Source organism: Daphnia pulex, chromosome 3 (genome assembly GCF_021134715.1).
Source record: "Daphnia pulex isolate KAP4 chromosome 3, ASM2113471v1".
In the NCBI taxonomy this organism is placed as follows: domain Eukaryota; kingdom Metazoa; phylum Arthropoda; class Branchiopoda; order Diplostraca; family Daphniidae; genus Daphnia; species Daphnia pulex.
Genome location: NC_060019.1, coordinates 3,803,391 through 3,831,028, shown reverse-complemented (window position 1 = coordinate 3,831,028; position 27,638 = coordinate 3,803,391). Strand labels below are relative to the sequence as shown.

Here is a 27,638-nt window from a genome sequence, read left to right as displayed (position 1 = left end):
AAAACGCTTTTCATCTTCTGACTAATCTCCGTTCGCTAAATGGCGCCACGCGGCCACGGTTCTCTCTCTTTTTTTCCCCAAATTTTTTTATATATTTTTTTAAAACTTTTTTTTACCCTTTCGGCGTGCCATAATTTTAATTTTATATTCTTTTCTAATTTAAATTCTTTTGGAAAATTTTTTATATGGTTAAAGCGGTTTTGGAAACAACTCAGCATCCGATGTGTGCAAAAATCCAGCAAAAATCTTTCAACGAATCTGTTCGTACTCTAATTCAATTGCTGAAGGCCTACTGTACTGTCACGTGGTCACGTCTGTCAGGTCCAAATAAATGGTCAGAAACACTTGTAATTTTTTCGAGTGAAACAGGAACAACAAAATGAGGCGAGACGTGACCTTCGTCTTCATGTTGTTCCTGTTCTCGATTTGGCACGGCCAAGTCACCTCTGAAACTGCCGATAATGAGGTAAGTGAAATAATTTCACCAATTCATAAATTTGTTGTCAGGACTGGTTTGCTCTCGCGATAATTCTAACATTAGCTAAAGGGTTTATGGCACCATATGAGTGTCGTGTTGTTTAAGATCCCTGCCCTGATACTGCCCAACGAAGTAGTAAACAATGAGGCGGTTACAACGTCTACATTCTAGAAGGATTTATCAGACCAACCATCTGCTCTTACTGTAAGCAGGCTGTCAGTACAATAAATTAGAAAGTTCGAAAGGGATTTAAATTCACTGATTTTCAGGTTTTGCAATGGGTGTTAAATGTTGGCAAATGTATGTGTCACTAGTTTTGCTGATTCAGTAATATGCAGAAGTTATGATCTCGTACAAACTTTTTATGCATTTGTTTTTCCTCTTTCATTATGGATTGCTCAGTTATTCCATGATTCTGAAGCTCAACACCACAGCATTTGGTCACCGAAAACAGTAGCCAAAAGCAGCAAAGATAAACAGGGCCACTGTGTCTGGTATGGCACCTTGTTATGATCTAACGAGGATCGACAAACAAACCGAGGTCCGAGTTAACCAAACTGTATTGAACGACGGGATGGGAGTACCGTACAGGCAGAACACTAAGGCAAGACTGACTGGCCCATGGCCGGAAGGAAGTAGGGCCGACATGAGCCGCAAGGGGGCTCAGATGTCGAGCTACGACGGAGGGGGAGACAGGGCCTAGGCGGAGACTATAACAGCTCCCCACCAAGTTTTCATTACATGACAACTTAACAAACACAAAATTTTCGCGATCAGGATCAAATGACAATAGGGAAATCAATTTAAGCATCGTGAGGCACTTTGGGGTGTCTGTTACGGTTGCTGCGACGAGGGGGGAGATCAAAATTAATCCGACGGCGGCGCTGGTTTGACGAATGATCCGGCGGAGGCAGTGGACCGGGCTCCTCCGGATTCGTGTCGATTGCGGGTGACGGGGCAGCTGGGTCGGCATCGGTGGCGAGCGGGGGGTAAACAAGGCGGAGGAATTTTCTGTTTCGCCAGTAAATCCGGCCACTTTGCATTTTGACGCGGTAGTCGCGGCTTTCGCCGATTGACACAATGATGCCTTGCTTGTCCCAGCGCTTAGAATCAGCGTCTTGGACACGGACAGAGTCACCAACTCGTAGCGGACGTAATGGGCGTGCATGCTGGTCGTATGCGGCTTTCACACGTTCGGCTTGATCGCCCAGGCGGTCCGATAGGTCCATCAGCTCGCGCCACTTGTTGGCAAAAGCGGTGTGATGTGCCGGCAGAATGGATCGGATGGGATGGCCGAAGACAATTTCGGCCGGCGATAGACCAGCTTCACGGGGAGTGTTGCGCCACTCCAATAGGCCCTGTTGGAAGGCGTCGGTGTCCAGATGGCCGTTTGGGGCTGCTTTTTGGACCAGATTCTTCATAGCCTTGACGGCCGCTTCTGCATGGCCATTAGATTGAGGGTAATGGGGTGTCGAATTGACGGAAATTACGCCCCAGTTCTTGAAAAAATTTAGGATTTCAGCCGATGTCAGGTTGGTGCCACCATCAGAACGTACTCGGACGGGAACACCGAAATCAGCGAAGCACCGCATGCACGACCGAATCACGTCGCGGGAACAAAGGTCACGTTTCACGAATTCGAACACTGCCGGCCAACCCGATAACCGATCAGCATAGATCAAATAATGGTTGCCGGCGTGGCAAAAAATGTCGACGGAGACGTCCTCAAACACGCGCGTCGGGCTGGGATCAGACATGAGAGGTTCGCGTTGGAGGCTTGGTAACGCCTTTTGGCATGTTTCACACGCTCTCACCATGTTGGTGATGTCGCTGGTTAGGCCTGGCCAATAGACGAGTTGACGGGCACGACGTTTTGTGCGCTCTATGCCCTGATGCGCAGAATGTAATTTGCGTAATGTTTCGGCACGTCTGGAGGGGGGGATCACTATACGGCTGTTGTACAACACTAGGCCGTCATCGGTCCACAGATCGTTGCGGATCTTCCAGAATCCGCGGATTGAAATCGGCCACTCTTCTTGGCGCGAAGGGAACACGTCTTGGACTGCGGCTATCAAGGCGCAATATTCATCGTCGGACGACGCTGCGGAACGTAGATCGGCCAGCAGGGGATCTGGCAAGTGTGAGGCTGGTTCAACGTCTTCATCTGATTCGATAGCTGCAACGATGTTGAAAATTGTGACGCGTGCCTGGTCGTCAAGACTTCGAATTAACATATCGTCCGGCATTGGGTCAGCAACGGGCGCGCGGGAAAGCGCGTCAGGGATGGCGTGGTCTTTACCACGGCGCCAAACGGTTTGGAAGACGTAGCGCTGTAACTTCTCCTTTAGACGCTGCAGACGGGGGTTCTCGACACAATCCAGTGTATAACGGTCCAAGATCGTTACTAACGGCTGATGATCGACGACGAGGGTAAATTTCGGGAGGCCGACCAGGTAAAGATGGCACTTTTTTGTAGCCCAAACAACCGCCAACAGCTCCAGTTCGACCATAGCATAGCGGCTCTCGGTATCTGAAACAAATCTCGAACCACACTGAATGAGCTTCCAATGGTCGCCCTGGCGTTGTAACAAAACGTATCCGAGGCCATTTTTTCTTGATGCGTCCGTCTGCAGAACTGTTTCAGCTGATGGGTCGAAGTTCGCCAAGACGGGAGGGGATATTAAAGCGCGTTTGACGGTCTCAAAAGCTTTTTCTTGGTCAGCTGACCACACAAATTGATTGCCTTGGCGTAGGAGCGGCCGCAATGGACCGGCGGCAGCTGAAATTTCATCGGAAAAGTCGGCCAGCTGACCGACCAAACCGAGAAATGATCGCAGCTGAGTGATATTGACCGGGCGTGGAAAATCAGCAATCGCCGATAGCTTTTCTGGGTCAGCAGCAATGCCGTCACTGCCTACAACATATCCGGCGAAAGGGACCGAGTTGGCCGCGAACTTGAATTTGGCCGCGCCGAGGGTGATTTTATTTTCTCGGCATGCGGTCAGAATCTCCCGGACAGCATTGTAGTGAGTCGGTAGATCAGCATGGGCGGCTAACAAATCGTCGACGACGCAATGAAGATTTGGCAAATGACCTAGTGCTGCTGCCATCCTACGGCAGAACTCGTCGCCTGTTGATGAGAGGCCCATTGGTCCACGTAAGAATTTGAATCGCCCCCACGGGGTGATAAAGGTGGTCAGGAGTTGGCTCTCTTCATCCAGCGGAATCTGCCAATATCCATGTCGGGCGTCGAACGTGGTAAAAACTTTTGCACCGCTGGCGATGCTTGATACAGCGTCTTTTGGCGAAACTAACGGGTAATAAGGGCGTTTCACGTACTGGTTGAGTTTCGTCAGGTCAGCACAGAACCGCAATTTTCCGTTCGGCTCTTCGACGATTACCATTGGATGAGTCCACAGCGTTGGTTCGGTGACAGGGGCAATGATTTGGTTGGCTTCCATGTCATCCAGCATTTGCTTAGCCCTATCACGCAAGGCATATGGAATTGGCCTAGCGCCGCTTACTGCAAACGGAACGGCGTCCGGCAGTAATTCAATTGACATTGGCGGGCCCGCCATCGTTTTCAATGGGCCTTCCACGTCGAAGACATCTTCAAAGTCAGACAAGAGCTTTTGTTCCAAAGCTGGGATATCTGACATGTCGATTGGAGGTGGAGAGGCGGTGGCAATTGTATTTATCATGATGGGTTCCGGATAGCAGGGTGGAAGAAGGCCTAGTTCTACACACACGAACCAAGAAAGCAGCATTCCGTCATGCTCGGGGCTGAACAAGATGGATGTAGTAACTGATCGGCCTCTGTAGCGTAACTGCAGTTCGAGACGACCGGCACATTCCAGTGACGAATTATTGGCCGCTGTCAGGCTATCGACACCGTTCTGCAACAGATTATTGACGTCTTCACCCATCAATCGAAGAATTGCCATACTGGCTACCGTTGCTTCCGCGCCGCTGTCCGGAATAGCGGTGGCGGTGTAGAGGTGTCCACCCGACCGATTATGAATACCGATCTGGATGGTTGGGGCACGACGTGCAGCTGCGACGTGTGCAAGGCGAATGCTTGCGAGTTTCTTGACGCTTGAGTCCTGTTTCTCGCTCCTAGCTTTATGCTTGTCACAAACCGTCGAAAAATGACCCGGCTTGCCGCAATTATGACATTCTCTACCTTTAGCTGGGCAATCTTTGCCCGAATCATGAGGGGGGTGGCCACAATTTCCGCACCTGAGTCCATCCCTGTGTTCTCCACGGCGGTGAAAATGCGTGCGGGATCGATTTCCCTTTTCCTCCGGCTGTTTTACCACGTTCACTGAAGTCGCACCAGAACGGCTCAACAAAGATTCGTTTTTGCCGGCCGCTTCTTCACTGCGGCATAGATCAACTGCGGTCTGTAGCGATGGGAACGGTGTGATAGCGAGCAGTTTTTTACGCACCTCCTGGTCACAGATGCCACTCATGACACGCGTTGTCATACGCTGATCAAAGCAATGTTGGCATAAATCAGCACACTTGGCGATGCGTTGCAGTCCAATATAAAATTCGTCGAAAGTGGCGCCGTGGTCTTGACGATATTCTTCAAACTCGACGCGATCTAAAGCTACACTGCGTTTCTTCCGAATGTAATGTGCGATCTGTGCAAGAATTTCATCTGCCGATAAAAGGTCGTAAGGAGAGATATCAAGTACCATCTCGACCGTCTGCAGCATTTCCAAGGACAGAGTCATACGCAATGCAGCAGCTTGTTCACGTATCGGATATTCAGCAATCCGTTGAAGATAACAAAAATCGTCCCACTTGTTGCGCCAAGTCAAAAAGTCACGGTAAGAAATATCACCCGCCATTTTATCGATGCACGACACGTTGATTGGGCGGCGACGTTCGCGATGGCGATCACGGTCAAGTTCGTCCGGCACTTCACTATGGCTTCTGGGACGAACATCGGATCGACGAAGGCGATCTTCTTCCATGTGAGCCTCAAGCTCTGAGTCATGAGCCGACCTTTCGCGTTCCATGGCCGTTCGGAATTTCTGACTTTGCTCGTGCACCAAAGCGATGAGTTGGGCGTGAGAGAGGTGCTGGATTTCATCGTCAGGAATGTCAATGATCATATAGTCTCGTGGCATATCGCCAATACTGCCGATGACAGACATTTTGGCAGATGAGGACGGATAAACCACACAGGGAACACGAGATCAAAAACTGTCTAAGATGGCGGCCAACACGTGAGCCACGAGGGGAAAATGCTCTCAGAAAGCACCCACTTTAGCAAAGTAGAATTGTAGCACTCGAGTCGAAATAAGTGGTTAAGTTATCAACTGCGCCATGTTATGATCTAACGAGGATCGACAAACAAACCGAGGTCCGAGTTAACCAAACTGTATTGAACGACGGGATGGGAGTACCGTACAGGCAGAACACTAAGGCAAGACTGACTGGCCCATGGCCGGAAGGAAGTAGGGCCGACATGAGCCGCAAGGGGGCTCAGATGTCGAGCTACGACGGAGGGGGAGACAGGGCCTAGGCGGAGACTATAACACACCTGCAGCGACTGTGACTACGCCTACAATTATGCCTACTCAGGTGAAGCTATGCCAATAGCAGACACTGATCATGCAGCACTCTATTCAGTGTGTCCCGAACTCTTTGATCAATTTGGTAAATTAACAGTTAAGTTTTCACCACTTGATGCCAAATAACTGGATTTCTTTTTAAATCAGGTCCTGGAGAAGAACCGCATTTTTGTTGTGATTCAAGGCAAATCAACGATTTGATTGTCAACTTTGGACAGGCCCTCAATTTGGTGGGACGATGCCCGAGTTGCGCCCGCAACTTGCGGATGATCTTTTGTACCATGACCTGCGATCCGCATCACAGTCGATTCCTCTCGTACAACACGACAGAAGAGCATTCAACACCTGAACCGATTACCAATTCTACCGTAGTCGTCAAAGCTTTGGAATATTACATCTCCGATACTTATGTGACTGAGATGTACGACTCGTGCAAGGAAGTTACAAATCCATCTTCAAACAGTCTTGTTATGCCGACCATTTGTGGCCAGTGGGGCGAGGACTGCTCTCCTCACAGGTATGAAAAGTCTATTTTGAATCCATTTCATAAAAATCACCTTTCATATAATTTTGTCTGTAGATTGTTGGATTTCATGGGACTTGGCATGGCCAATCAAGGATTCTCGCCCTTTGACATCTACTTCCAGTACATTCCTGACGGAGAGACTGTCACCGATGTTGTCGAACCTTTTGCTCCTCCAGCTATCCCTTGCTACGAAGCTATTAGTGTAAATATCAACGTCGAATTATTATTTTCTTTTTTGGTTTGAAATTATAATATGCTTTTGCATTTCTTTAGAACTCGAGTGGAACCTGCTCTTGCGTCGATTGTACTGGCAGTTGCCCGGTTCCCAAGCCGTGGCCCCCTCTGCCTGAGCCGTGGACCATCGGTTCCATGTACGGCGTCTCTTTCGTCATGTTGATGGTCTTCCTTGCAGTTTCTGGCACCTTCTTGGTGACTGTTTTCTGGAAGTGGCACGTGGACCGAGTCGGTAAGTCATTTCATCTGAATTTATATAATCGCCTGCGGTGGACTGAGACGACACTTTCGTTGGCCCCAAAAAATTCACAACGACTGGGATAATGGGGGCACCAAAGACTTGGTCAAAGAAATGGACATGCCGTGTTTTATGAAAAGACACTGACATATGACGTAACTGTGGGACTTGATTAACAACAACACCTTCCACATACCAAAGGAATCGCTTGTTCCATTCAGGGGTCCCATTTAGTCGTCGCTCCTCCCGTATTGCCCCATCCATTGTGTATGTTTGCTGGGTTATCGTCTTGTTTTTTTTTATTATTTTAATTAAAGAAAAATCTCACGACCCGTGCAGGGCTTTTTTCTGTGTGGGGAATATGTCAATTAAATGAGGGAACTGTAAGAAATTGTAAAATGATTGAACTCGGGTAGGGTCACACTCCGTTGGGTCGTTATGATGGTGTCCGCATCTGTTGTTATTGATCGTATTGTCCCCCCAATGTCTTTTGTGCCAAAACCAAAAGACACCAAGCTTGTGTATGTATAACGGTCCGGTGTGTACGTGTAGTCATTCTGGACGACGGGCTGGAGACGATCAGCCGAGGGTGGGATTCGGTGGGGAGACGCCTTGCCGGCGCCGCCACTCATACCCTTTCGCTACCAGCACTCGACGACGAAATAGAACCACTGCACCCACCTAAAACCACCACTGCAACTCCCACCTCGGCGACACAAGCTTCTTCTGGCCAAGGACCAGCTCAACACCCAAACAGTCATTGTAGGTGGATCCGCCGGTTTACTTTTAAGCCTCCTTCTCTCTCTCTCTCTATCTATTCTCTTTATACCTTTTCTTATCAACCTGAAACCCCATCACACTTGCCAACTAGGATCTCCGCTGGATCTCCAGAGATATCGATTGAGTTTTTGCACGTATTTTGATATTTTTTCTTGTGTCGATTCTCGTAGTTATGAGTGTGTGTGTGTGTTGATATGCTTCGTTTTGTGTGTGTGTTTGTGCTGACTGGCGGTTGCTGCTGCGTGTCATTACGATGGATAGCGGAGAGACGGAAAAGAGAAAAGAGAAGGCCTTGTTTTGTTTATGCCCGCCGTTTGCTTGCCGACGGAACGAACGAAACCTACTGACCCACTTGAAGAAAAGCCAGTTCGCCTTATTATTAGTATTAGTATCTTTTACGTATCGTCTATGGGTGGCGCGGTGTAGACTTTTCTTTCTTTGGAAATTCCAACGCGGCCTTATTTTCAGATCGGAGCACATCGGCAAGCATAATTGTATAATGTTTAATCGGTGGTTTTTGTTATCTATTTTCACTTTTTTTTTCCCCCTGTGATCTATTTCGCGTTTCTTTTAGTCGTTGACGTCATGGCGATTGATTGTTTCACTTGTCTTTTAAAAAAAAGAAGAAGCTTCATAATTGACGAATCACCGTCCCACGATTACTGCATGCACTGGTTAATAGCTTGAGGTTTTGATGAAATCTTTTTTTTTTTAAATTTCTACGTAGTGTTTTAGTGTTGTCTTCATCTTTCTCTGTTTTATTTCTACACTATTTTTTATCTGGGATATTTTTTTTGATTTCATCTGCTTGATTGCGCTCCGTGAGCTTTACACGGTATTACGGCAACACTATGCGTCGACTGCTTTTACGATTGTTTCAACATAATCTAATTTTGTTTGATCCAACCCCCTATTTCTTTCCTTACAACCTGATCATTCCGCAACAAGTTTTTAAACTTGGATAATATTGCTTCATCAAACTTTCACTTTCCATTTCGACGACCCGAAGCATCGCCACGCCTTCCGACTTATTTACAAGCCGATAGTGTAACACGTGGGACTTATTAGAACGGTCCCCGGTAATAAATTGGTGTGGCGATGTTTTGCAAGTCGATTGGATTCGAGCGAAAGTTTGATTGAAGACTTTTAATTCTGTGTTTCCAAACTGTGCTTGACGTCTTGCTTTTGAATTTAGCGCGCGGAGTCAAACGTCGTTCGTTGCAGCCTACCATCTCTACCACGTCATCGACCGACTCCCAATATGAATACGTCGAGGGATCTTTTATGGAACGAGCTGGAGCATCGATGGAAAAGGCTTTGGAATCCTTCTTCACCGCCTGGGGAACTTGTAAGTCATTGTGAATTGGCTAATGATACTTTTCAGTGAATAACATTTTGTGGTTTGACAGTCTGTGCCAGGTGGCCGTGGATGGTGCTCATTTTCGGTTTGTCGGTTGCCGCCGCCCTAACCGTGGGCGTTGTCTTCCTTGAAGTGACGATCGATCCCGTTGAGTTGTGGGCTTCCCCGGAGAGTCGCTCTCGTCAAGAAAAGGATTATTTCGACAAAAGTTTCACCCCGTTCTACCGTACCGAACAAGTTATCCTTCACGCCGAAGGAATTGAGGGCGTAAGTTTACCAAAAGGAAAAATGGTGACAATTAAAAACTTCAATTAATATATTTATTTTTATCTTCCTTCAGTTTGAATATGAAACACTGTCGGGGAATAAAACGTTTGGACCCGCATTTCAACTCGACTTTCTTCTGGAAGCTTTGCACTTGCAACACGATATCGAAGCGGTGAGTGTTTTGCCACTGTTGGATTGCATCAGTCATCTAAAGTTTGATTTTCTTTGAACACAGTTGATGGGAGATAACGGCACACGTTTGAATGACATTTGCTACATGCCCATGAAACCCGATGTCAACGAATGTACCATTCAAAGCGTGCTGGGCTGGTGGCAGGGCCGCGAAGACTATTTGCTCAAATCAGTTGTTGGAACAACGAATGGTTACAACTACACGTATTTGGATCACGCCATTTACTGCTCCAAGTATGGACACGAACATTTCGATTTTTTAAAACCCAACTAATGTTTTGTTTATCTTTTATTTCAGAAATCCACTGATGCCCTACGATAATAACTTTAAATGGCAAAATGAAACCACGGGTGCGTTGGAACAAATTGGTTGTTTGGCAGAATATGGTGGTCCGGCATTCCCGTACGTCGTCCTGGGTGGTTTCCGAAACGGAGAAAACGAATCCGTTACTGACGAATCACTCTACATGAACGCTACTGCTCTTATTTTGACCTTTATCGTCCAAAACATTGCAGACAAAGACCAATTAGGTCCGGCTAAAGACTGGGAAAAAAAGTAATGCCTTCAAAGAAGACTTTAGTGCGAGATCTAATTTAACCTTTCTGCCTTTTCTTTCTAGATTTTTGGAATACATGAAATTCTGGAAGGAGAACAAGATGCCAAAGTACATGTCGGTGGCTTACATGGCGGAGCGTTCCATCGAAGACGAATTGACGCGGGCCAGCCAGTCGGACGTCATCACCATCGCCATTTCTTACTGCATCATGTTTGCGTATATTGCTATCGCTCTTGGTCAAGCTAGATCCTTTTCCAGACTTTTGGTGAGACATTTAACTGTTGTTTTCAAGTGTTTGGTCGGCTTAATTTAACGAAATTTTTATTTTAAATTACAGGTTGACAGCAAGATTACGCTGGGTATCGGAGGTGTCATTATTGTGCTTCTGTCTGTCGTCGCCTCTATCGGATTTTACGGTTACGTCGGTGTGCCCGCCACTCTGATCATTATCGAAGTCATCCCCTTCTTGGTGTTGGCCGTGGGTGTTGACAATATTTTCATCCTGGTTCAAACGTACCAACGTGAACCCCGTCGCGCCAACGAGACGCACGAAGAGCATATTGGCCGAATTGTCGGTGAAGTGGCACCTTCCATGTTGCTCTCTTCGATATCCGAAGCCTTTTGCTTTTTCCTCGGTGAATAATTTCTCATTTCCTTAATTTAGAATATCCAAATTAATATTATTATTCTTCAAAAGGTGCTTTATCGGATATGCCCGCCGTGAAAGCGTTCGCCCTTTATGCTGGCATGGCCCTACTGCTTGACTTTTTGCTCCAGATGACTTGCTTTATCGGATTGTTCTCCCTCGATACAGCCAGACAGGAGGTAAATTTCCATCTGTTTTTAAAACATTTTCCCGGTTTTCCTCAACTTATCAATTTGACCTGACTGCCGACAGAGTAATCGCTTGGACATTTGCTGTTGCGTTCAAGTTGGTAAGAAGAACGATCCAAAATATGCTGCGGCCGCCGAAGGAGCCCTCTACAAACTTTTCCAGGATGCCTACGCTCCTTTCATCTTGTCGAAACCTATGCGAGCCATTGTCATGGTCGTTTTCTTTGGCTGGTTGTGCGCGTCGGTGGCTCTCACTCCGCGAGTTGAAGTCGGACTCGATCAGGAACTTTCAATGCCTGAAGACTCGTACATGTTGGATTACTTTAGCGTAAGTCTCCACTCAATTACGTGAATTGAAATGCCCAAAACTAAAATTGTATTTTGATTACGTCGACAGTATCTTGCCAAGTATCTGTCTGTCGGTGCTCCCGTTTACTTCGTCGTCAAGGAAAGCCAGTTCAACTACACGGATCAGCTGGCGCAGCAAAAACTGTGTGGTGGTCGTGGCTGCGACGCCGACTCTCTCGTCACTCAAATCTATTTGGCATCCAAGAACAAGAGTCGCTCATACATCGCCGCTACGCCCGCCTCTTGGATCGATGACTACCTTGATTGGTTCAGAATCTCAGAGTGTTGCAAAACTAAACTTGACGAACACGGAGAATTCGAATTCTGTCCCGCCTTCCAACCTGGTGCGCTTATTTTATTGGCAACATTTCGCATTCATATTTTAACGGTGCTTTTATTTTCTAAATTAATTAGATCCTTTCTTGGACTGCAACGAATGCAACAAGACCTTCATCGACGAGGAAAACCTTTGGCCCGATCCAAATACATTTAACTTTTGGTTGCCATATTTTTTGAAAGATAACCCTTGTGAAAATTGTCCAAAGGGTGGCCACGCAGCTTACGGACAGGTACCATACGAATTAGCGTGTGACAAAACTAGCAACCTAAACGTATATTTTGTTTTTTGAATTTCAGGCTGTGCAATACGACAATGTAACAGAGGTGGTTGGTGCCAATTACTTTATGACGTACCATACAATCCTCAGGACGTCCAAAGATTTCTATTCGTCCCTGATTGAAGCCCGAGTCATTGCCGACAGCATTTCAGAAACACTGTCGAATATTACCAACAGCAAAGTGGAGGTGTTCCCCTACAGTATTTTCTACGTTTACTACGAGCAATACTTGACCATGTGGCGCGATGTGCTGGTCAGTCTCAGCATTTCGATCAGTGCTGTCTTCGTGGTAACGTTTATCCTTCTTGGTCTTGACATCCACTCAGCCGTTGTTGTCCTCATCACAATCATCATGATTTTGGTCGACCTGTTTGGCCTTATGTACTTGTGGGACATTACCCTCAATGCGGTGTCTCTCGTCAACCTTGTCATGGTAAGGTTCTCTACAGATTTTAACCCTACGCGGTTTAATTCAATTTGTTTCATTTGAATAGGCTGTCGGTATTTCTGTCGAGTTTTGCAGTCACATCGTCCGTGCCTTTGCCGTTTCGATTGAACCTACTCGTATCGCAAGATCCAAAGAGTCTCTCGTCAGAATGGGAAGCTCGGTAAACCACATTCCTCCCCAGTTTTTAGGCTGCACAATTGATTACTCAAAGATCTATTTTTAACTCAGGTTCTGTCTGGCATCACGCTGACCAAATTCGGAGGAATAGTCGTCTTGGCATTTGCCAAATCGCAGATTTTCCAGGTCTTTTACTTCCGCATGTACTTGGGTATCGTCTTGATTGGCGCCGCCCACGGTCTCATCTTCTTGCCCGTTTTGCTGTCGTTCATCGGTAAGAACTTCATTTTCTATCTGCGTACGAAATGATGCGTTTCTAGTCTGGTGTAGTTTTTGTCGCTGTATTTTCCGTCGATTTGTCTCTTGACTTTCTATTCAATTGCGAAACATACGAGAATATTCCGATGGTATACGGAAGTCGTGACATAACACGAGTCCATTACCTAGGGGTTTGTTTCCAAGGGATAGTAACAACATTTGTCTTTGCGAACTGAAGAGATAGACTGGTAGTTTCGTCACATCGCCATGTCGATGTTCTATTTGCGGGATGATGTTTGTCATGTTTCTTTATTTTTACTCGGGTTTGTGTTCGTTCCGTTTTGTCTAACTGGTGAATCACCGTATGGTCGCGTTTTCAGGACCCCCTCAAAATAAGCTGAAGGCGTGGCAGCACAGCGTCTCCTTACAACGACGAACCGTTCACGTAACACTCAGCCAAGCTGAAACCGAGAATAACGTAAGGCTCTCAGACTCCAAAACTTCATGCCTGCTGTTTCATGTTTTAGTCGTTTGAACTCTGCCTGCGTTTTTATTATTATTATTATTATTTTTTTTAAATCTATAAAACTTTTTTCCATTACTCACACACTTCATTACTTTGGTCCTTATTAACGCTGATTTGCTCCGTTTTTTTTTTAAATGTGTCGATCCTTCATTTCGTTAAACTCTTCACGACAGTTGACTGGGGTTGAGGTATTTGGATTCGTGTTGTGCTCGCTTCTTTTCTCTCCTCAGTTTTGTTTTCTTATTTTCTCTTCTTGTTGTGGTGGTGATGACAGTTGACTACTTCAACGTGAATTAACAAATTTTTATTTTTAAATTGGCAGGACCTGGCGTAAATCGTCACAAGCTGTTTTTGAAAAATTGTAAATCGGGCAACGTGTCTCCGTCGCCGACGCAAAATCTAAGTTATCCGCAATTTTCTGATATTCCGAACGAGGGACATGAGGATGAGATCCACCGCCATAACGCCAGGGTTGATGTTCATAGCGAGACTGATGTGGCCAAGGCGTCGCATCCACATCCTCCCTCATAATCGTCGTTCGTTCCAGACTCTGTCGTTGATGGATGGAATGTGAATCTGGCTTTGAGCTCGATATCCATTTCTGTCGCTTGTCTTATCTACCCTCCCCCCCCCCCCCCTCACTCTCCTCGTTCACGTCTCCCCTCCCCCCCCCCCATACGTTGTTCTGTATGTCACATGTCTTCGTGCATGTGGTGATTAGTTGCTATTGTAATTTTCTTTTTCCTTACGCCCTTACGGTCACCTTAAATGTATACCCTGCCTCACTTATGTTCCAAGTGTGGACGGTAAATGTCACTCAACAAGAAAGTATTCCTCCTCTTTTTGATTATTTTTTTTTCATTTTATCGCCTGATTTTTCATTTCTGAGGGGTTAATTTTTTAACATTCCCGTCATTTGAAATTGTTTTTTTTTCTTCTCTTCGTGGAATATCTACAATATCTATAATAATTTGAGATTCAATGTGTAAAGAAAAAAAAATATCCCGATATTTGTGGGCGTACCTAGTCGCCGAAAAATTACTTCAAGCAATTTAGCAACAACTTAAAAACACGTTTGGGAATTCATTCAAGCTAGTATGTATAGTCTAGTATACTAGCATAGACTATGATAATAGTCTATGCTAGTATACAGCAGTGACTCACCTCGATAGTATAGGCTCAGAATTTTGGTAATTCGCTTCTAGGCAGCTTCTAGGTAAATTAGGCCCATCATTAATGTTTGAGTAATAAAAATCCACTAAAGTTCATTTCTGATCAAATCAAGGAGTTTTTTTTATATTTTATAAAATCATTGGGTTTTCTCTAGTATACCAAAAACTTTTCTGGAATTCACGTCTTAATTTGAATTGTGCAACTGAACAATCAAGTTTTTTTTTTCCCTATTGCTCAACCTGGGTTTTCCTTCATTCTTACGCGTTGTTCCTTCTTCTAAAATCACGAAAAATACGCTGGATTTTCAAGGATGCATTGCGCGTTTTTTATGGAATTTTCCGGAATAAATTTAATGTAATGAAACTTGTTTTTTAACATGAAATTTTTATAATTAACATTTAGAAAAAAACGTACTTGCAATCGAGTTGGCCTTGAACATGAGTCAGCGATTGATTGTCACCCAGACACAAATACGCACAAATACTCAACGTCCTCAACACCTTTTCTCTGGTCCTCAACGAAAATGTTTGCGGTGAGACACGGCAGCGTAATAATAATAAATATCATTACCTTGGAACTGTAAAGACAAATAATAATCTCGCATTGTGACCTTGGAATAGCTTGTGCCTGGAGGATGGTCACGCAAGAGGTGCTCACATTTCTTATGGTTACTATGGCGTTTGCATAAGAGAAGGGAGAAGGCCAGGACAATAAAAACAAAATTCCATATTAATTTAAAATCTGTAGAAAATAATGAATAAGCTTTAGGATTCCATTTCTGGCCTACATGCTTTATATGTAGAGAAGCTGATATGCGAATTCTTTTAACAATTTAAAAAGTTTAATCATGCCTTCCTAGTTCCTACCTTTGAAATGGGCGTCGTATTCTTGTTTAAGATGTTTTATTACGACCTGTTGCAGACTTCGTTTTATTCAGCAAAAACATTTCAAATTTGAGTCACACATTATTACAGGCCTATATCGTGCAACCTTTAGAAAAAAAGGTGGCATGAATGATAAAATGTTGAATTTTCATAAACGAAAATAGAAGTAGAAAAGACATAATAAACGAAGATGACATAAATTGTCAAGGTTTAGAAACTTTACAGGGAAGCGTATCTAGATTCATTGCCTTGAATTTACAGCTAACTACAAGCAACCTTCATCTGATAGCCTCTCCCCGAAAAATGTATTTAGAACATACGGCGGGCTTATTATAACAACTATAGCTTGGTTGGTTGTTGGCCTTCTTTTTCTAAATATGGTGATTCTCTCACGTAGGAAAAACTACAAAAGCCGTGGAACCTGCGCAGTTTGGCATCAGTATACATCTTGTCTTTGTTGAGCGGAGTCGAATAACATATACAACGCTTTGATCATGCATTTCACGCGTTTCGCGGTAGGAATAACGGCAGCTGCCATGCTCTGTTTTGTAAAACACAAACATTTTAAACTTTATTTCATTATGTGTTGTTTTAGGTTTTCTTTTTCACCGTATTGTCCTTGGCTGTATTGATTGCTGCAAAACCGCAATCTGATATTCAAAGTACCTTAGGTAATCATTTTAAAAAAACTTTAATGTCTATACTATAGTTTTTAACAACTAATAACAAAATCTCTTTTTCCGTTACAGATAAAGTAGCCCAGGTTTTTAATTCACGTATGTAAAAATTAGTATTATAAGTTTTTATTATTTTAAATGAAAATGATCCGGGTGTTAATAGAGAATTCATAGCTCTTGGTACCTGTCGCTAGGGGATCTAGTGATTTTAGTTTAGGTTAGGTTAGGGGGGCCAATGGCCAATGAAGCCTTTACAATGATTTTCTTATGAAATTTGGTTATTATTTGAATTATTAAAATTCAATCTGCTTAACTAATTATTTTATAGGTGATGGATGCGTTTGGAAAGGAACATCTCCATTTTGCGATGGAGGTTGCAACGTAAAGGGTCATGTTGTTCGTGACACAAGCACAACTGGGGATGGAGAAAGATGTTTGACTGGCATCAAAGTACTTTGCTGCCCTTCTGCTCTACCTGGCCTTTAAAGTAACTAGCGAAGTGGTTAGACCTCGCATCATAAAACCAACGGGAGTGACTCACTCATACTTCAGTCACTTTTGTTGCATCACCAACTGTACATCTTTAGAAAATTAATAAATAGTTAAATGTTCAACGACTGTTTCTTTTATTTGTAAGTTTTAGGAGTATTAGCAAGGTTCTTGTGTGTGTGTATACACCTTTGGATTAACGGAAAAACTAAAAAAGAACTGTTCTTGTTCGTTAACCAACCACATTACCAAAAAATGGGGTTTTTCTTATCTTATCCATTAAAAATTAATTAACTGATTACAATTAAAATGATGAGATGACAAACATTCTTAAAAAAGTGCAAGTAATAATAATACTGTAAGAGAGACAGAGCCCAACACCAAACGGAACATAGGTTCCATTCCAAACAGACTCACAGGCAAGGATTCAGGAGGTAACATTTTACATTTATGGTCCTACTAGAATGCGCGAGCGCGCGCAAGCCGCAAGGTGAAAATGTTAGGATAGGTTATAGGTTTGGTTAGGATAGGTTACCATACTGTGACCTGTATACCATAGCTACGTGACAATACTGTTACGCGCCACATCGTAACGAGCCACAAGCCCCCAAATTGGGAAACTATTCCCGACTATTCCTCTTCCCTACTCGTCTCTCTCTGCCTCGCAATCCCCTTTCTTCTCCTTCTCCTTTCTCTTCCCACGACGGGAAGACATTTCTTTCTTTGAAATACTGACGTCGTATCTACATTTCACAGAAAAAACCCGAATCATAACAATACTTTGTTGCGAAAATTACTAGCTATAATTTGAGCGTACCTTTTCAGATAGATACATCCAATAAAAATTTGTCAATTTAACATCCAGCCCCTTTTAACCAAGAGGGTGATTCCATATGAAAACGACCAAAACCTGTTGCAGCGTCTTTCTAGCAGAATTGAACTTCATTAGTCTCATTCGAATAATATAGGGGGAGGGGGGGGGGTGATCTCACCCTTTTTCTCAACTTAAAAAAAAAAAAAGAAGCTGGGACGAAGCCTTATGGCCGAATTCGACAGCATAGATAAAGACGACTGGTTGATTATGTGCTATCCTTTTAGCCCTATCCCTACTGCCCCGAGTTCTTGGAGTGCTTGTAGTGCCTCTAGCGGATAAAGTACTGTACTGCACCGAGGCTACGAAGGGTTTTGCAGACGAAGATTGTTTTCCTTCTGTTTTGGTAAAATTCTTTGCCGGCGTTTAAAAGTCCTAGGTAATTTTTTCATGAAAATTTTTATTAAGAATTCATATTGTATTTAATTTTGACGTTTTCCAATTGAAAAAGCAGAGAAATCAATTGAATCATTGCAATTGAATAGAATTAAGCAGAGTGTAGATATGAAAACGAACACTAGAGGGCAGGACAAGTAGTCCAAGATTGGAGAAATCGGAGGAAGGGTAGCAAGAATGTTGGCGACAGTTGGCCATGTTAATTCTCTTTTGGAGAGAATCATCCAGTGGTCTTTATCTGTGTCGACAGCGTGCCTCTATTATCTTTTCCTACTAGTAACTTGGGCCCGGTCGAGACCGGGGAACTTAGGTCTAGCTTAAATTTGAACTCATTTGCTTTTCACCTTTTTTAAAGGAAATGAACGTAAGGGAACGTGAGTGTCGAACGTAAAGAACAAAAACGATGGATGCAACTTTCACTAATAAAATGATCAGCAATTTTCACTTGTGTTCCTAATTTCTATAGTGAACATAAAAGTAGTCCCGTTGACCACCTGCCCTGTTAATTTTTCTCGTGAAAATCTGCCCCTGCCCAGTCAATAGATATTTTGGTCTTGCGTGGAGGCTTTTCTTCAAATGTAATCTTTTTTGGCAACGTCCGTTTCTTCATAGGTAGTTGCCTTGTGATAGCAATTCGTATTACTTAACCATGTAATTTGATTGCGACTAATTAATTTCCTATGATTATTTCCCAGGTTGTTAAGCAAAATGGGTAAATTATAAATATGGATCATTTACTACTAAATTCTCATGGGCCGTTGCCCATCTGCCCGTGCCAATGTTATCGTAGAAATCTGCCCCTTCCCAGACAAAAGAAATTTTTTTCATGCGTAGTGACAGGCTCTTCTATTGTTGTGATTTCGATAATTATTCGTTTTCTGCCTGGTGCCTGCCGATTGGAATTCAGTTGATTTCTTTTTATAAGACAGATATGTCCGTTTACCATCTGCCCGCCAATTTTTCTCGTTGAAAAATCTGCCCGTGCCAAGTCAACAGATTGTCATTTTCTACCTATATTTTTAAATTTTAAATCATTCCGTGGATATCTCGTCCAAAGTTATTCTGCCCGTGGGTTCCTATTCGTTATTCTACCCGCCAATAACTACATTTTCGCGTGATAAAAAATTGCATCAATTGCTTAACTTTAAATAAGACGTGACTTGATCTGAGGGGAAATCTATGGGGGGAGGGGGGCGGAAAACAGTATTTTTCGAACAGAAATGCCGATTTGAATTTGGTGCTATTTGACATATCGATATTTGCCGCGTAGAAATCGATGCACGTACTGCGTTGTGAGTGTGAGCCAGTACCCACCCTTCTATTTGCAACGGCGCGGAAATTTACCCCATTGTCTTTCCCCCCTTTCCCCTTTGCAGCAATCCCCCCTATTTGACCATCAGCAAGGAGGGTGAAAACCTGCGGCGGTTTTCACCCCTCTTGATGGGCGACTGGACTGACCAATCACAGCGTGCTCTCATAGGCACATGAATAAGCTCCTCCCAAAAAAGCTTGTTCTTTTATTATATATGGATAGGGCTCTTCGGGGCCTGTTTTATTTAGCCGTTTTATCTGGCAACGTAGCGTGGAGAAGCAGATGCGGGCATGTATTTTCAAAGATCATGGAATAAGAACAAAGGAGTAAGCACTACTCCTTTGTTAAGAACGTGTTTCCTCAAAGGAGTAAGCTCGTACTCCTTTGTTTAGTACGTGCTTACTCCTTTGTTCTTTTGTTTATTATATATTCCACGTATCAAATTTTGACAGAATTTTGTACAAAATTAGGTGACGATTGGTCATTCAGAGAAGAAACATATAAAGGAAATACTTAATAGAGTTGGCTAACGTCCGAAGTTTCCAGTTCGCTGAAATTGTGAAAAAAAATTGGACGTGAACTAGTAACAGTTTTTTCATGGCGGCTTATGGAGTTTTGCCGGTGTCAGTATTAGTTTTATGTTTACCATTTCAGTCGTCTCCAGTTCCCGTTAATAATTGGATAACTACACTCATTAGTTATCAGATAATCTTTTAATTTTTATTTCCCCTCGATAGTCATTGTAGTTTATTTATTATTAATTTTTAAGTAAAAGGCATTTTTTTTTCAAAGACTATATCCTGCCCCGAGGAAAGAGAACCCCGCGCACACCCCTTTGTCCCCTCTTAGTTTATTCCTTCGTCTCTTCTTTCCATTCTTCCCTTGGGGCAGGAAATGGCGATATTTTTTTGTAAACACCGTAGGGACGTTTAAAAAAAATTTAAAAAAGAAATATTCGAAAGGAATCCAAGAGAAGCCCCTGTATACGATAAAAATCTATCAACAACCCAAGAAGATTACCCATCATACAGACGACGAAATGACAACAAACCCGATAGCATAACCGGGACCACCAGGGCAGGCTGGACCACAAGGACCGGACGGCGCACGAGACCTATTGGTGAGTATAATGATAGCCGGTGATTACTGAAACTTCGTTGCCGTACCGACATTCGATTTTGCTGTTCACCCGGATGTCGAGGCGTCGGAGCGGAAAAAAATGAAGATGAATGATTTGCCGCACATAAAAAAATTTAAAAAGGTCACTTTTTAATTCAAAGCTTAAGTTGCGTTTATTTTTCAAGAAAAGAGAACATGAGAATTTTTAAGCGTTATTCAATTTTTAACGCAATTTTTTCTCTCCGTTAAGAAATCTTCCTCGTACACAACTCTTAATTGTTGAGGTGGTCGCTGCAGCTTCTTCAGTAGAATTTCGTCGACCATGTCATCACCTTCGTTGGATCCTGTTTTTTAAATCGTATGCAATTGGATTAGATATTGAAATAATTTCATGTTCACTCATTTTCCATGACTTTGCCTGTATAGAGAAAAAACTCGTACTTCGCTCTCTTGATGTATCTTTCTTTCGTGTTTTCTGGTAGAGATGGCCATATTGTAATAGCGTCACGTTGCAATTGCGGAATGTTATTGGGCCATGGGAATTCCACTAGTGTGTTGACATCAGTGTTAAAACTTGTGCACATGTGCCTAAGAAGAAGCCTTCATGGAAACATAATTTTTGTTCGGCAGGAAAGTAGTGTGTCAGACTTTTTACCTTACCGAATAGTTGAAATGATTAAAGATGACACTGATTTTAGATTTGCAAGACTGATTGTATTGAGCCTGACTCGTTGTACGAATAGATTAAGACAGCGAGGGCCCGACCCCCTCTGGAACATTACATTGACACCAGGGGGGGAAGGGGCACAAAGAATTTACACAGTCAGGCGGGTAACAAGGGGCCACCTATCGGGGGCCCCGAAGATCGAATTCTCGTAGGTGAGCTGGAATCCGGGTCGTCCGGCCGGATCTAGTCGTCGGCCGTTGGGGATGCCTTTCGTTCCCAACATACTCCCCACCAGAGCCCATGCCTTGGGACTCGACCTCGCCGACGTCAGTTGCGGCCGGATTGGCCACAGGATTTTCTTCTTCGACGGCAGCTGGATCGATCGGGAGCAATGGGAGTGGAGCCGGATCGGGTGGATTTGGAATTTGCGGAGCAGTTGCTTCAGCTGGCTCCGGATTCAACGCACCGTCTGCGATCTCCACATCTTCCGGTTGATCTTCTCTCAATTCTACGGGATATAAACATTGAATGGCTCGGGTTAATAATTTACCGTTTGGGAATTTAACTATTGCGGATCGGACTAGGCCGTCGCAGCTGGGGAGTAATTCTTTAACTACTCCCGTCTCCCACATGAGCCGTTTGGAAAGTTTGTCGTGGATTACGACGACTTCTCCGACGCGGATTTTTCTGCCTGACGATCCTTTTGCGTGAAAATTATCCAGCTGCATCAGGTAATCGGAGACGAACCGCGAGCACAAGTCACTGACGTAATCACGCCTGTTCTGATCCATTTTCTTGAGTAGTTCACTTGTTGAATCGGGAGCCAATAGGTTGACTGCTGGCTCCGGCGTAGCACAAGTTGAACGACGATTGTTGAGAAACTGATTCGGAGTGATCGGGAGCGGATCGTCCGCTCCTTCTCCAATGTAGTTCAACGGTCTCGCGTTAATCACACTTTCTGTTTCGATTAAACTCACTTCCAGTTCGTCATACGCGAGGCATGCACGCCCGTTGGATCGTCTCAAGAGATCTTTCGTGATCCTCACCATTCTCTCCCAAAATCCGCCCCACCATGGAGCGAGGCTAACGGAGAAGATCCAGCTGGTTCTTCTCATGGCGAGGAGGTCGTGAACGGATGGGTCGGATCGAATGTTTTTAAGAAATCGAGACACACAGCGGAATGTTTGGGCGTTGTCACTGTACATCACTGACACTGGGCCTCTTCTGGCGGAGAATCGACGGAAAGCTAATAGAAAGGAGCGAGCCGTCATGTCTTTGGTCAGCTCCAGATGAATCGCTCTCGTCACGGCACAAGTAAAGATGCACACGTAACTTTTTGGTTGCCTTTTGTTGATTGGTTGCGCTGGATCCGGTTGGTCGCCATCGTCTTCTTCTTCGGGAGCTTCTTCGGTGGGAAGCTCCGCTGCATCCGGGTTCTCTTCTTCTGGTGGAGGTTCCGGAATGACTTGTTCGACGGATGGTGCCGATTTGGATTTCTTTTTCGGAGTAGCGTTTTTGTAGTACAGCGGGCCAGCGAAATCGGTTCCGGTTATTTCAAATGCCCTGGCATCGCGGAGTCGGTTGGCTGGTAGCGGCGCTGCTATTTGTCGGAAAGGAGGTGAAGTCAGCTTCTGGCACTTCACACAGGTGTACCAAACGTTTCTCACTTGTTGGCGTCCTTTCACGACCCAATATTTTTCTTTTAGTTCTGACAGTGTTGTTTTTACTCCTGTGTGTGAATTGAATACATGTTTGTTAATTATCAACATAGTTACGACCGGGTGATTTGCTGGGAGAAGGATCGGTGGTTGAATGTCTCGATCCCTGAGGGCGAGCGCTACTCTTCCAGTGACTCGGATGAGTCGATCTCGATTGTCCCAGACCGGTCGGAGCGATGCGATTTTCTCCTTTGGGTGAATCTCCAGTCCGTGCTGGAGTGTCCAAAAGGCTTTGGGATAGCGTTCGACTTGGAGCTGTCTGCAGATGGCTAGCTCCGCTTCGTTCAGCTCTTCGGTGACTATCTTGTCGATTGTGATTTCTGTTCCGGCGACTGTGATTATTTCTTTTAGTTCGAGTCCTGGACCGCGCGTTCTTTTCCTCATACGGTTGACCGCTCTGTTGATCCAAGCTGTTCTGAAGAGTAGTTTTGTCCATGTAGAGATCTTTTCGAGGTGCCATTCAATTGGCTGGGCGGTTTCGATCGCTGCAAAGGAGACGGTCGCCGTTTTCTTCGTCTCCTCTTCCTCGATTTTCTCTTGAGTTTCGGTGGAATGGTTTTCTGGAGAATTCGGCCATTCGCTTTCTTCTTCTGTTAGCCAGGCTGGTCCGTGCCACCAGAGTTTCGAATCTACCAGCGCATGCGCTGGCGCTCCCCGCGAAGCGAGATCGGCTGGATTCTCCAATCCGGGGCAATGTCTCCACCACTCCGCTTTTGAAAATTTTCTGATTGTTTCTACTTGATTTCGTACGAATGGTCTCCAACGATAAGGATCTCCTCTAATCCATCCGAGTGTGACGAGGGAATCTGTCCAGTAGATCGTTTTCCACGACTCGGTGTGAAGGGAGGTTCGAATTTTCTCTCCTAAACGGATTGCTAACAAAGAGCTTAGTAGTTCGAGTCTGGGTAACGTTACTTTCTTTTTTGGAAGAGGCGCCACTCTCGTTTTGCTGGCTAGGAGGATGGTGTAAGGAGTTCCGTTCTCCAGTTGGAGCCGTGCGTAGGCTACTGCTCCGTAGGCTGCCTCTGATGCATCGCCGAACACGTGAATTTCTGCGGAGACGATGGAAGGTTTTGAATAGCCGATCCATCGTGGGATCTCCAAATTATGTAGATCCTTCAGTCCTTTCATGATGCTGCTCCAGGTGTTCTTCACTTCGGGTGTGGCGTCATCGTCCCAACCTATGTCTCCTTCCCAAAGTTTTTGATAGATTATTTTTAAGAGTAAAACTGTGGGAGCTAGAAAACCAATTGGGTCGAATATTCTTGCTGAGATGCTTAGAATTTTCCTTTTGGTGATTTTTTCTCCAATCTCCACGGCTGCTTCCATTATAGATGTAGGGTCAAATTTAAATGAGTCGGAGCTCGTGTCCCATCTAAGACCCAGTGCCTTGTGCTGTCCGTCAATTGTGGGAGAAAGGATTCCGACTATCTGGTTCGACATTTCTTTTTCGGTGAGAAAGTCACGGAGCTCTTTGTTGTTTGTTGCCCAGCTCCTCATGTTGAGTTGGGCCTCTGAAAATAACGTGACGGTTTCTTCCACTGTGGTTATTGCTGTTGGCACGATGTCTGCACCTCCGAGGTAGTCGTCTACGTAAAGCTGCTCTTCAATTTGCTCGACTGTCTTCTGAAATCTGGGTTTGACTGAGAGCAAATGTTTATTAATGGTCACTCTTAAAAGAAATGGACTTGAACTTAGCCCAAATGGCACTCTTTTCCATTTGTACGCGATGAATTCGGAGTCGGGATTTTTCGGCTCCTTCGGCCATAAAAATCTGACCGCTTCGGCGTCTTCGGGTTGCAGCGCGATGTTGAGAAAGGCTTTTTCAATATCCGCAATCCAGGCGATCCGGTTCATCCGGAAGCGCATTAAGACCGAGAGGAGATCAGGATTTAGATTCGGTCCGGTCTCCAAAACATCGTTGAGGCTCGGCCCATATTTGGATCTTGCGGCGCCGTCGAAAACTGGGCGGATTTTTGTTGTGGCCTTGTCCGTCCGGTAGACTGGATGATGCGGTAGATAGGTGTGGAGGCCATCGTAATTGAAATCAGCCTCTTCTACGAATCCGTTTGTTATCAGTTGGTTGATTTCTTTGGTGTAGTTGGCCAAGTCGACTGGAGATTTGCGTAGTTTGGACAGCATGCTTCTCAATCTTGTAGCTGCCATCTGGTGGTTGATTTCCAGTCTCCATCTGTCTGTCGTCCACGGGATTGGCGTGCAATACCTGCCGTCTTCGAATCGTGTGATTTCGTTGCAGAAGGAGCGGAATTGATCGTCCTTCTCCACAGCAACACAGTCGTTCAGATTGGCAAAATTCTCTAGACGCCAAAATAATGAGAGATCAAAATTCAATTTCTCCATTTCAAACCTTTTGTTTTCTTTTGTTGTGTCGTAAAAGCAGATCTGTTCAGAATTTTCTGGTAGTGAAAGGAGACTGGAATTTCCTGTCTCCCTGCTTTCCGACTTGTTTGATTGGATGGATTTCGATGGCTGTGAAGTGATCTGTGGAAGAGAGCGATTTGAATTGATTAGAAGTTGACTGACAATTGTTTGATTTTGTTTCGATGATTTTTCTTGCGATGGACCGCCGATGACTTTCCCAAGTTTGGACGTGTAGGCTCTGAGTCCGCACGGGCTGATAGTTGCTGGTTCGTTGAACATGATGTTGAACATCTGGTCCATTCCAACAAGAATTCCAACGTCCTCGTCTCCACCTTCACGTTCGAATCGGTCGTCTGCCAAATTTTCATTCTCCAGCCACAGCTTTCTTGCAAATTCTGTGGTTTGGTACGGGCCGGTGCTTCCAACTTTGTCGGTTGCTTCTAGAGCTTCAATACGCACCGTTGGGGCTCCTGGCCAGGTGCCCCGCACCGTCATCTCGACCACATTGTGTGTTTCTGCTGGAGGGGCTTCTGTCTGCCGGAAGGCCCTGGTCGCGATCTGTTCCACTTGGATGATTTTTAGTTGAAGCTCTTTCGAAATCTGCCTTTTAATCCATGTTCTATGGCTGCCATCGTCGAGAAAGAGAATCGCTCGGATTTGTTTTCCATTCGTGCCTGTAATGTAAACGGTTGCTGTTTTTAGGATGACTTCACCAAAGGAGCTTGCACATGCTGTTGTTGAGCTGCTCCCAGCGACCGGTTTGCTTGGAATTATCGTTGAGGATCCGAATCTGGTATCTTTCTCGGCACACAAGGATGTGTGGTGCTTGGCTCGGCATCGTTGGCACCTGTGTGGATTAAAACAAACAGTGGTCTCGTGATGACCAAAACAATTAGAGCATCTTTTTTCGTTTGTGATGACTGCTTTTTTCTCTTTCAGCTCCATTGGGCAATTGATAGCCCAATGCATCTCCTTGCAGAACACGCATGGCAGCATTGGCTTTTTTGGAGATGATGCTGTCGCCTCTCTCCTTGGTGGTGGACTGCCATTTCTTCTTGTTTTGCTTGAATGTTTCGATTGTGGAGTCGGCTTGCTGCTGACTCCGAGCTGAGAGGCTGTCGGTGTAGTAGGTGGTGTTGATTTTGCCGGCTGTTGAGAATTTTGGGCTGGCTTTTGTGTTGAAGCTCTCAGACGGCTGAGTCGCTCTGCGACTTCAACTTGCTCTTCGATAAAATTTAGTACTTGATCAATGTCAGTTACCTTGTTCGTTGCTGATTTGGCCCACTCTGCTTGAAGTTTGAGTGGGATCGAGCGCAAAATTCTTGATCCAAGGAGACACCCGTGGCTGGCTCTTGCTACTCCCAGTGTCTCCAACGCATTGATGTGTGACTGGATAGTCAACTGGAAGCACCTGAGTGCCGCGGTATCAGCTACGTCTTTTACTGGTTGCAGCGTGTCCAATTTCTGTGTGTGGGCCTCGATTAGGACGTCCGTTTTGCCATATCTTGCCTTCAGGAGGGTGATTGCGACGGTGTAGTTGGCGTCTGTCAGCTCCAGGTTCTCCACGCACAGTTGTGCTTCACCTTTCAAGTAATCTTTAAGGTATCCAAATTTTTGAACCGCCGGAATGGCCGATTCGTGGACGGCTGCGTTGTAACCTTCCCAGAAGGCTGTCCATTCGAGCACGTCCCCTTTGAACGGCTTGATTTGACGTTTTGGCAGTTTAGTTGACGCAACTGCTGCTGCAGCTGCTGGCGCTCCTGGTGCAGCTGCTGCTGGAATGGCGGCAATCAGTTGTCGGAACAAGTTCTGTTGATCCAGATTTTCTTGTTGACGGATTGCTCTTTCCTGTGCTCTTGCAGCGTCTTCGTCGATTTTTTCTTGGGCCCTGGCAGCGTCTTGATCGGCCTTTTCCTGGGCCCTGGCTGCATCTTGATCGGCTTTTTCCTGGGCCCTGGTGGCGTCCGCTGCTGCTTGTTGCGTCTGGAGCATGAGCAGTAGCGTCTGATCATGCCGTTTTCTTTCTTCAGCGTCTTGCATTTCTTTGAATTCTTCTCTTTTTCGTTTTGCGATCATGAGTGCGTCACCGACATCCTCTTCAACTTGGATTTGGCTGTCGATTTCCGCTTGAAATTGTTCTTGGGTCGCTCCTGCTTGCTCCATGTCTTTGGCGACCCCCTCTGAGAGTCGCTTGTATTTGCTGTACATGTTGCGTAAGTTGGATTCGGCTCCCAGCACTAGGTTGTGGATTGTGCGATCCATCTGCACGTTGTCGTACTGCTGGATGTTATTGATCCAGCGAGTGACATGTCCTTTCATGCCTCTCCGTGACGCTTCGCTTGTCGGAGTAGTCATCTTGATTGTTTTTGAAAGAGAAAGGGTTTTAGATTAGTTTGTTTTTGTTTAATTATTAATTGTTGAGCCTGTTTGTTTGTTTGGTTGCTTGAGGTGTCTGCTTCAAGTTTGATTGCAGCGCCTCTTGCGGTGTTGTTGGAGAGTGGCTGCTTCAAGTTTGACTGCAGCGCCTCTGCCGGTGTTGTTGGAGAGTGAAAGTTTTTCGTCTCTCCTTCCTCTCAGTAGATGGC

The 27,638-nt window shown here is 45.0% G+C and overlaps 2 protein-coding genes and 3 long non-coding RNA genes across 8 annotated transcripts; 2 read left to right on the top strand and 3 right to left on the bottom strand.

Moving 5' to 3' along the window:
- The first annotated feature begins 235 nt into the window (after positions 1-235).
- Positions 236-14,205, top strand: LOC124191533 (NPC intracellular cholesterol transporter 1-like). Of its 3 annotated transcripts, XM_046584821.1 has the most exons (23): positions 236-466; positions 881-978; positions 6,030-6,148; positions 6,211-6,580; positions 6,644-6,791; positions 6,863-7,055; positions 7,614-7,823; positions 9,037-9,189; positions 9,251-9,468; positions 9,542-9,640; positions 9,704-9,894; positions 9,959-10,216; positions 10,281-10,482; positions 10,555-10,852; positions 10,915-11,042; positions 11,116-11,379; positions 11,449-11,743; positions 11,814-11,968; positions 12,036-12,449; positions 12,511-12,624; positions 12,693-12,855; positions 13,220-13,317; positions 13,688-14,205. In XM_046584821.1, exons 1-23 carry the CDS (start codon positions 380-382, stop codon positions 13,697-13,699), a joined length of 4,287 nt encoding a protein of 1,428 aa, XP_046440777.1. In that variant the 5' UTR covers positions 236-379; the 3' UTR covers positions 13,700-14,205. The 3 variants fall into 3 exon arrangements, with proteins under 3 accessions (XP_046440777.1, XP_046440776.1, XP_046440778.1); XM_046584820.1 differs by lacking the exon at positions 13,220-13,317 and having other exon boundaries at positions 237-466; XM_046584822.1 differs by lacking the exons at positions 7,614-7,823; positions 13,220-13,317 and having other exon boundaries at positions 241-466.
- On the bottom strand, positions 360-6,150 carry LOC124191538. Its single transcript, XR_006873472.1, has 2 exons — positions 6,033-6,150; positions 360-981 (listed from the first exon to the last, which is right to left on the bottom strand). It is a non-coding gene; the product is annotated as an uncharacterized LOC124191538 (long non-coding RNA).
- A 508-nt stretch (positions 14,206-14,713) lies between the features above and the next one.
- LOC124191539 lies at positions 14,714-15,706 on the bottom strand. Its single transcript, XR_006873473.1, has 2 exons — positions 15,405-15,706; positions 14,714-15,209 (listed from the first exon to the last, which is right to left on the bottom strand). It is a non-coding gene; the product is annotated as an uncharacterized LOC124191539 (long non-coding RNA).
- Positions 15,707-15,785: 79 nt separating this feature from the next.
- Positions 15,786-16,713, top strand: LOC124191537. 2 transcript variants are annotated; one of them, XR_006873470.1, is made up of 4 exons: positions 15,787-15,937; positions 16,018-16,093; positions 16,172-16,198; positions 16,428-16,713. It is a non-coding gene; the product is annotated as an uncharacterized LOC124191537 (long non-coding RNA). The 2 variants fall into 2 exon arrangements; XR_006873471.1 differs by lacking the exon at positions 16,172-16,198 and having other exon boundaries at positions 15,786-15,937.
- A 3,789-nt stretch (positions 16,714-20,502) lies between these two features.
- Positions 20,503-27,408, bottom strand: LOC124190280. The gene is made up of 4 exons (XM_046582906.1): positions 25,107-27,408; positions 21,504-24,989; positions 21,246-21,461; positions 20,503-20,630 (listed from the first exon to the last, which is right to left on the bottom strand). Exons 1-4 carry the CDS (start codon positions 27,406-27,408, stop codon positions 20,503-20,505), a joined length of 6,132 nt encoding a protein of 2,043 aa, XP_046438862.1.
- Positions 27,409-27,638: the final 230 nt, after the last annotated feature.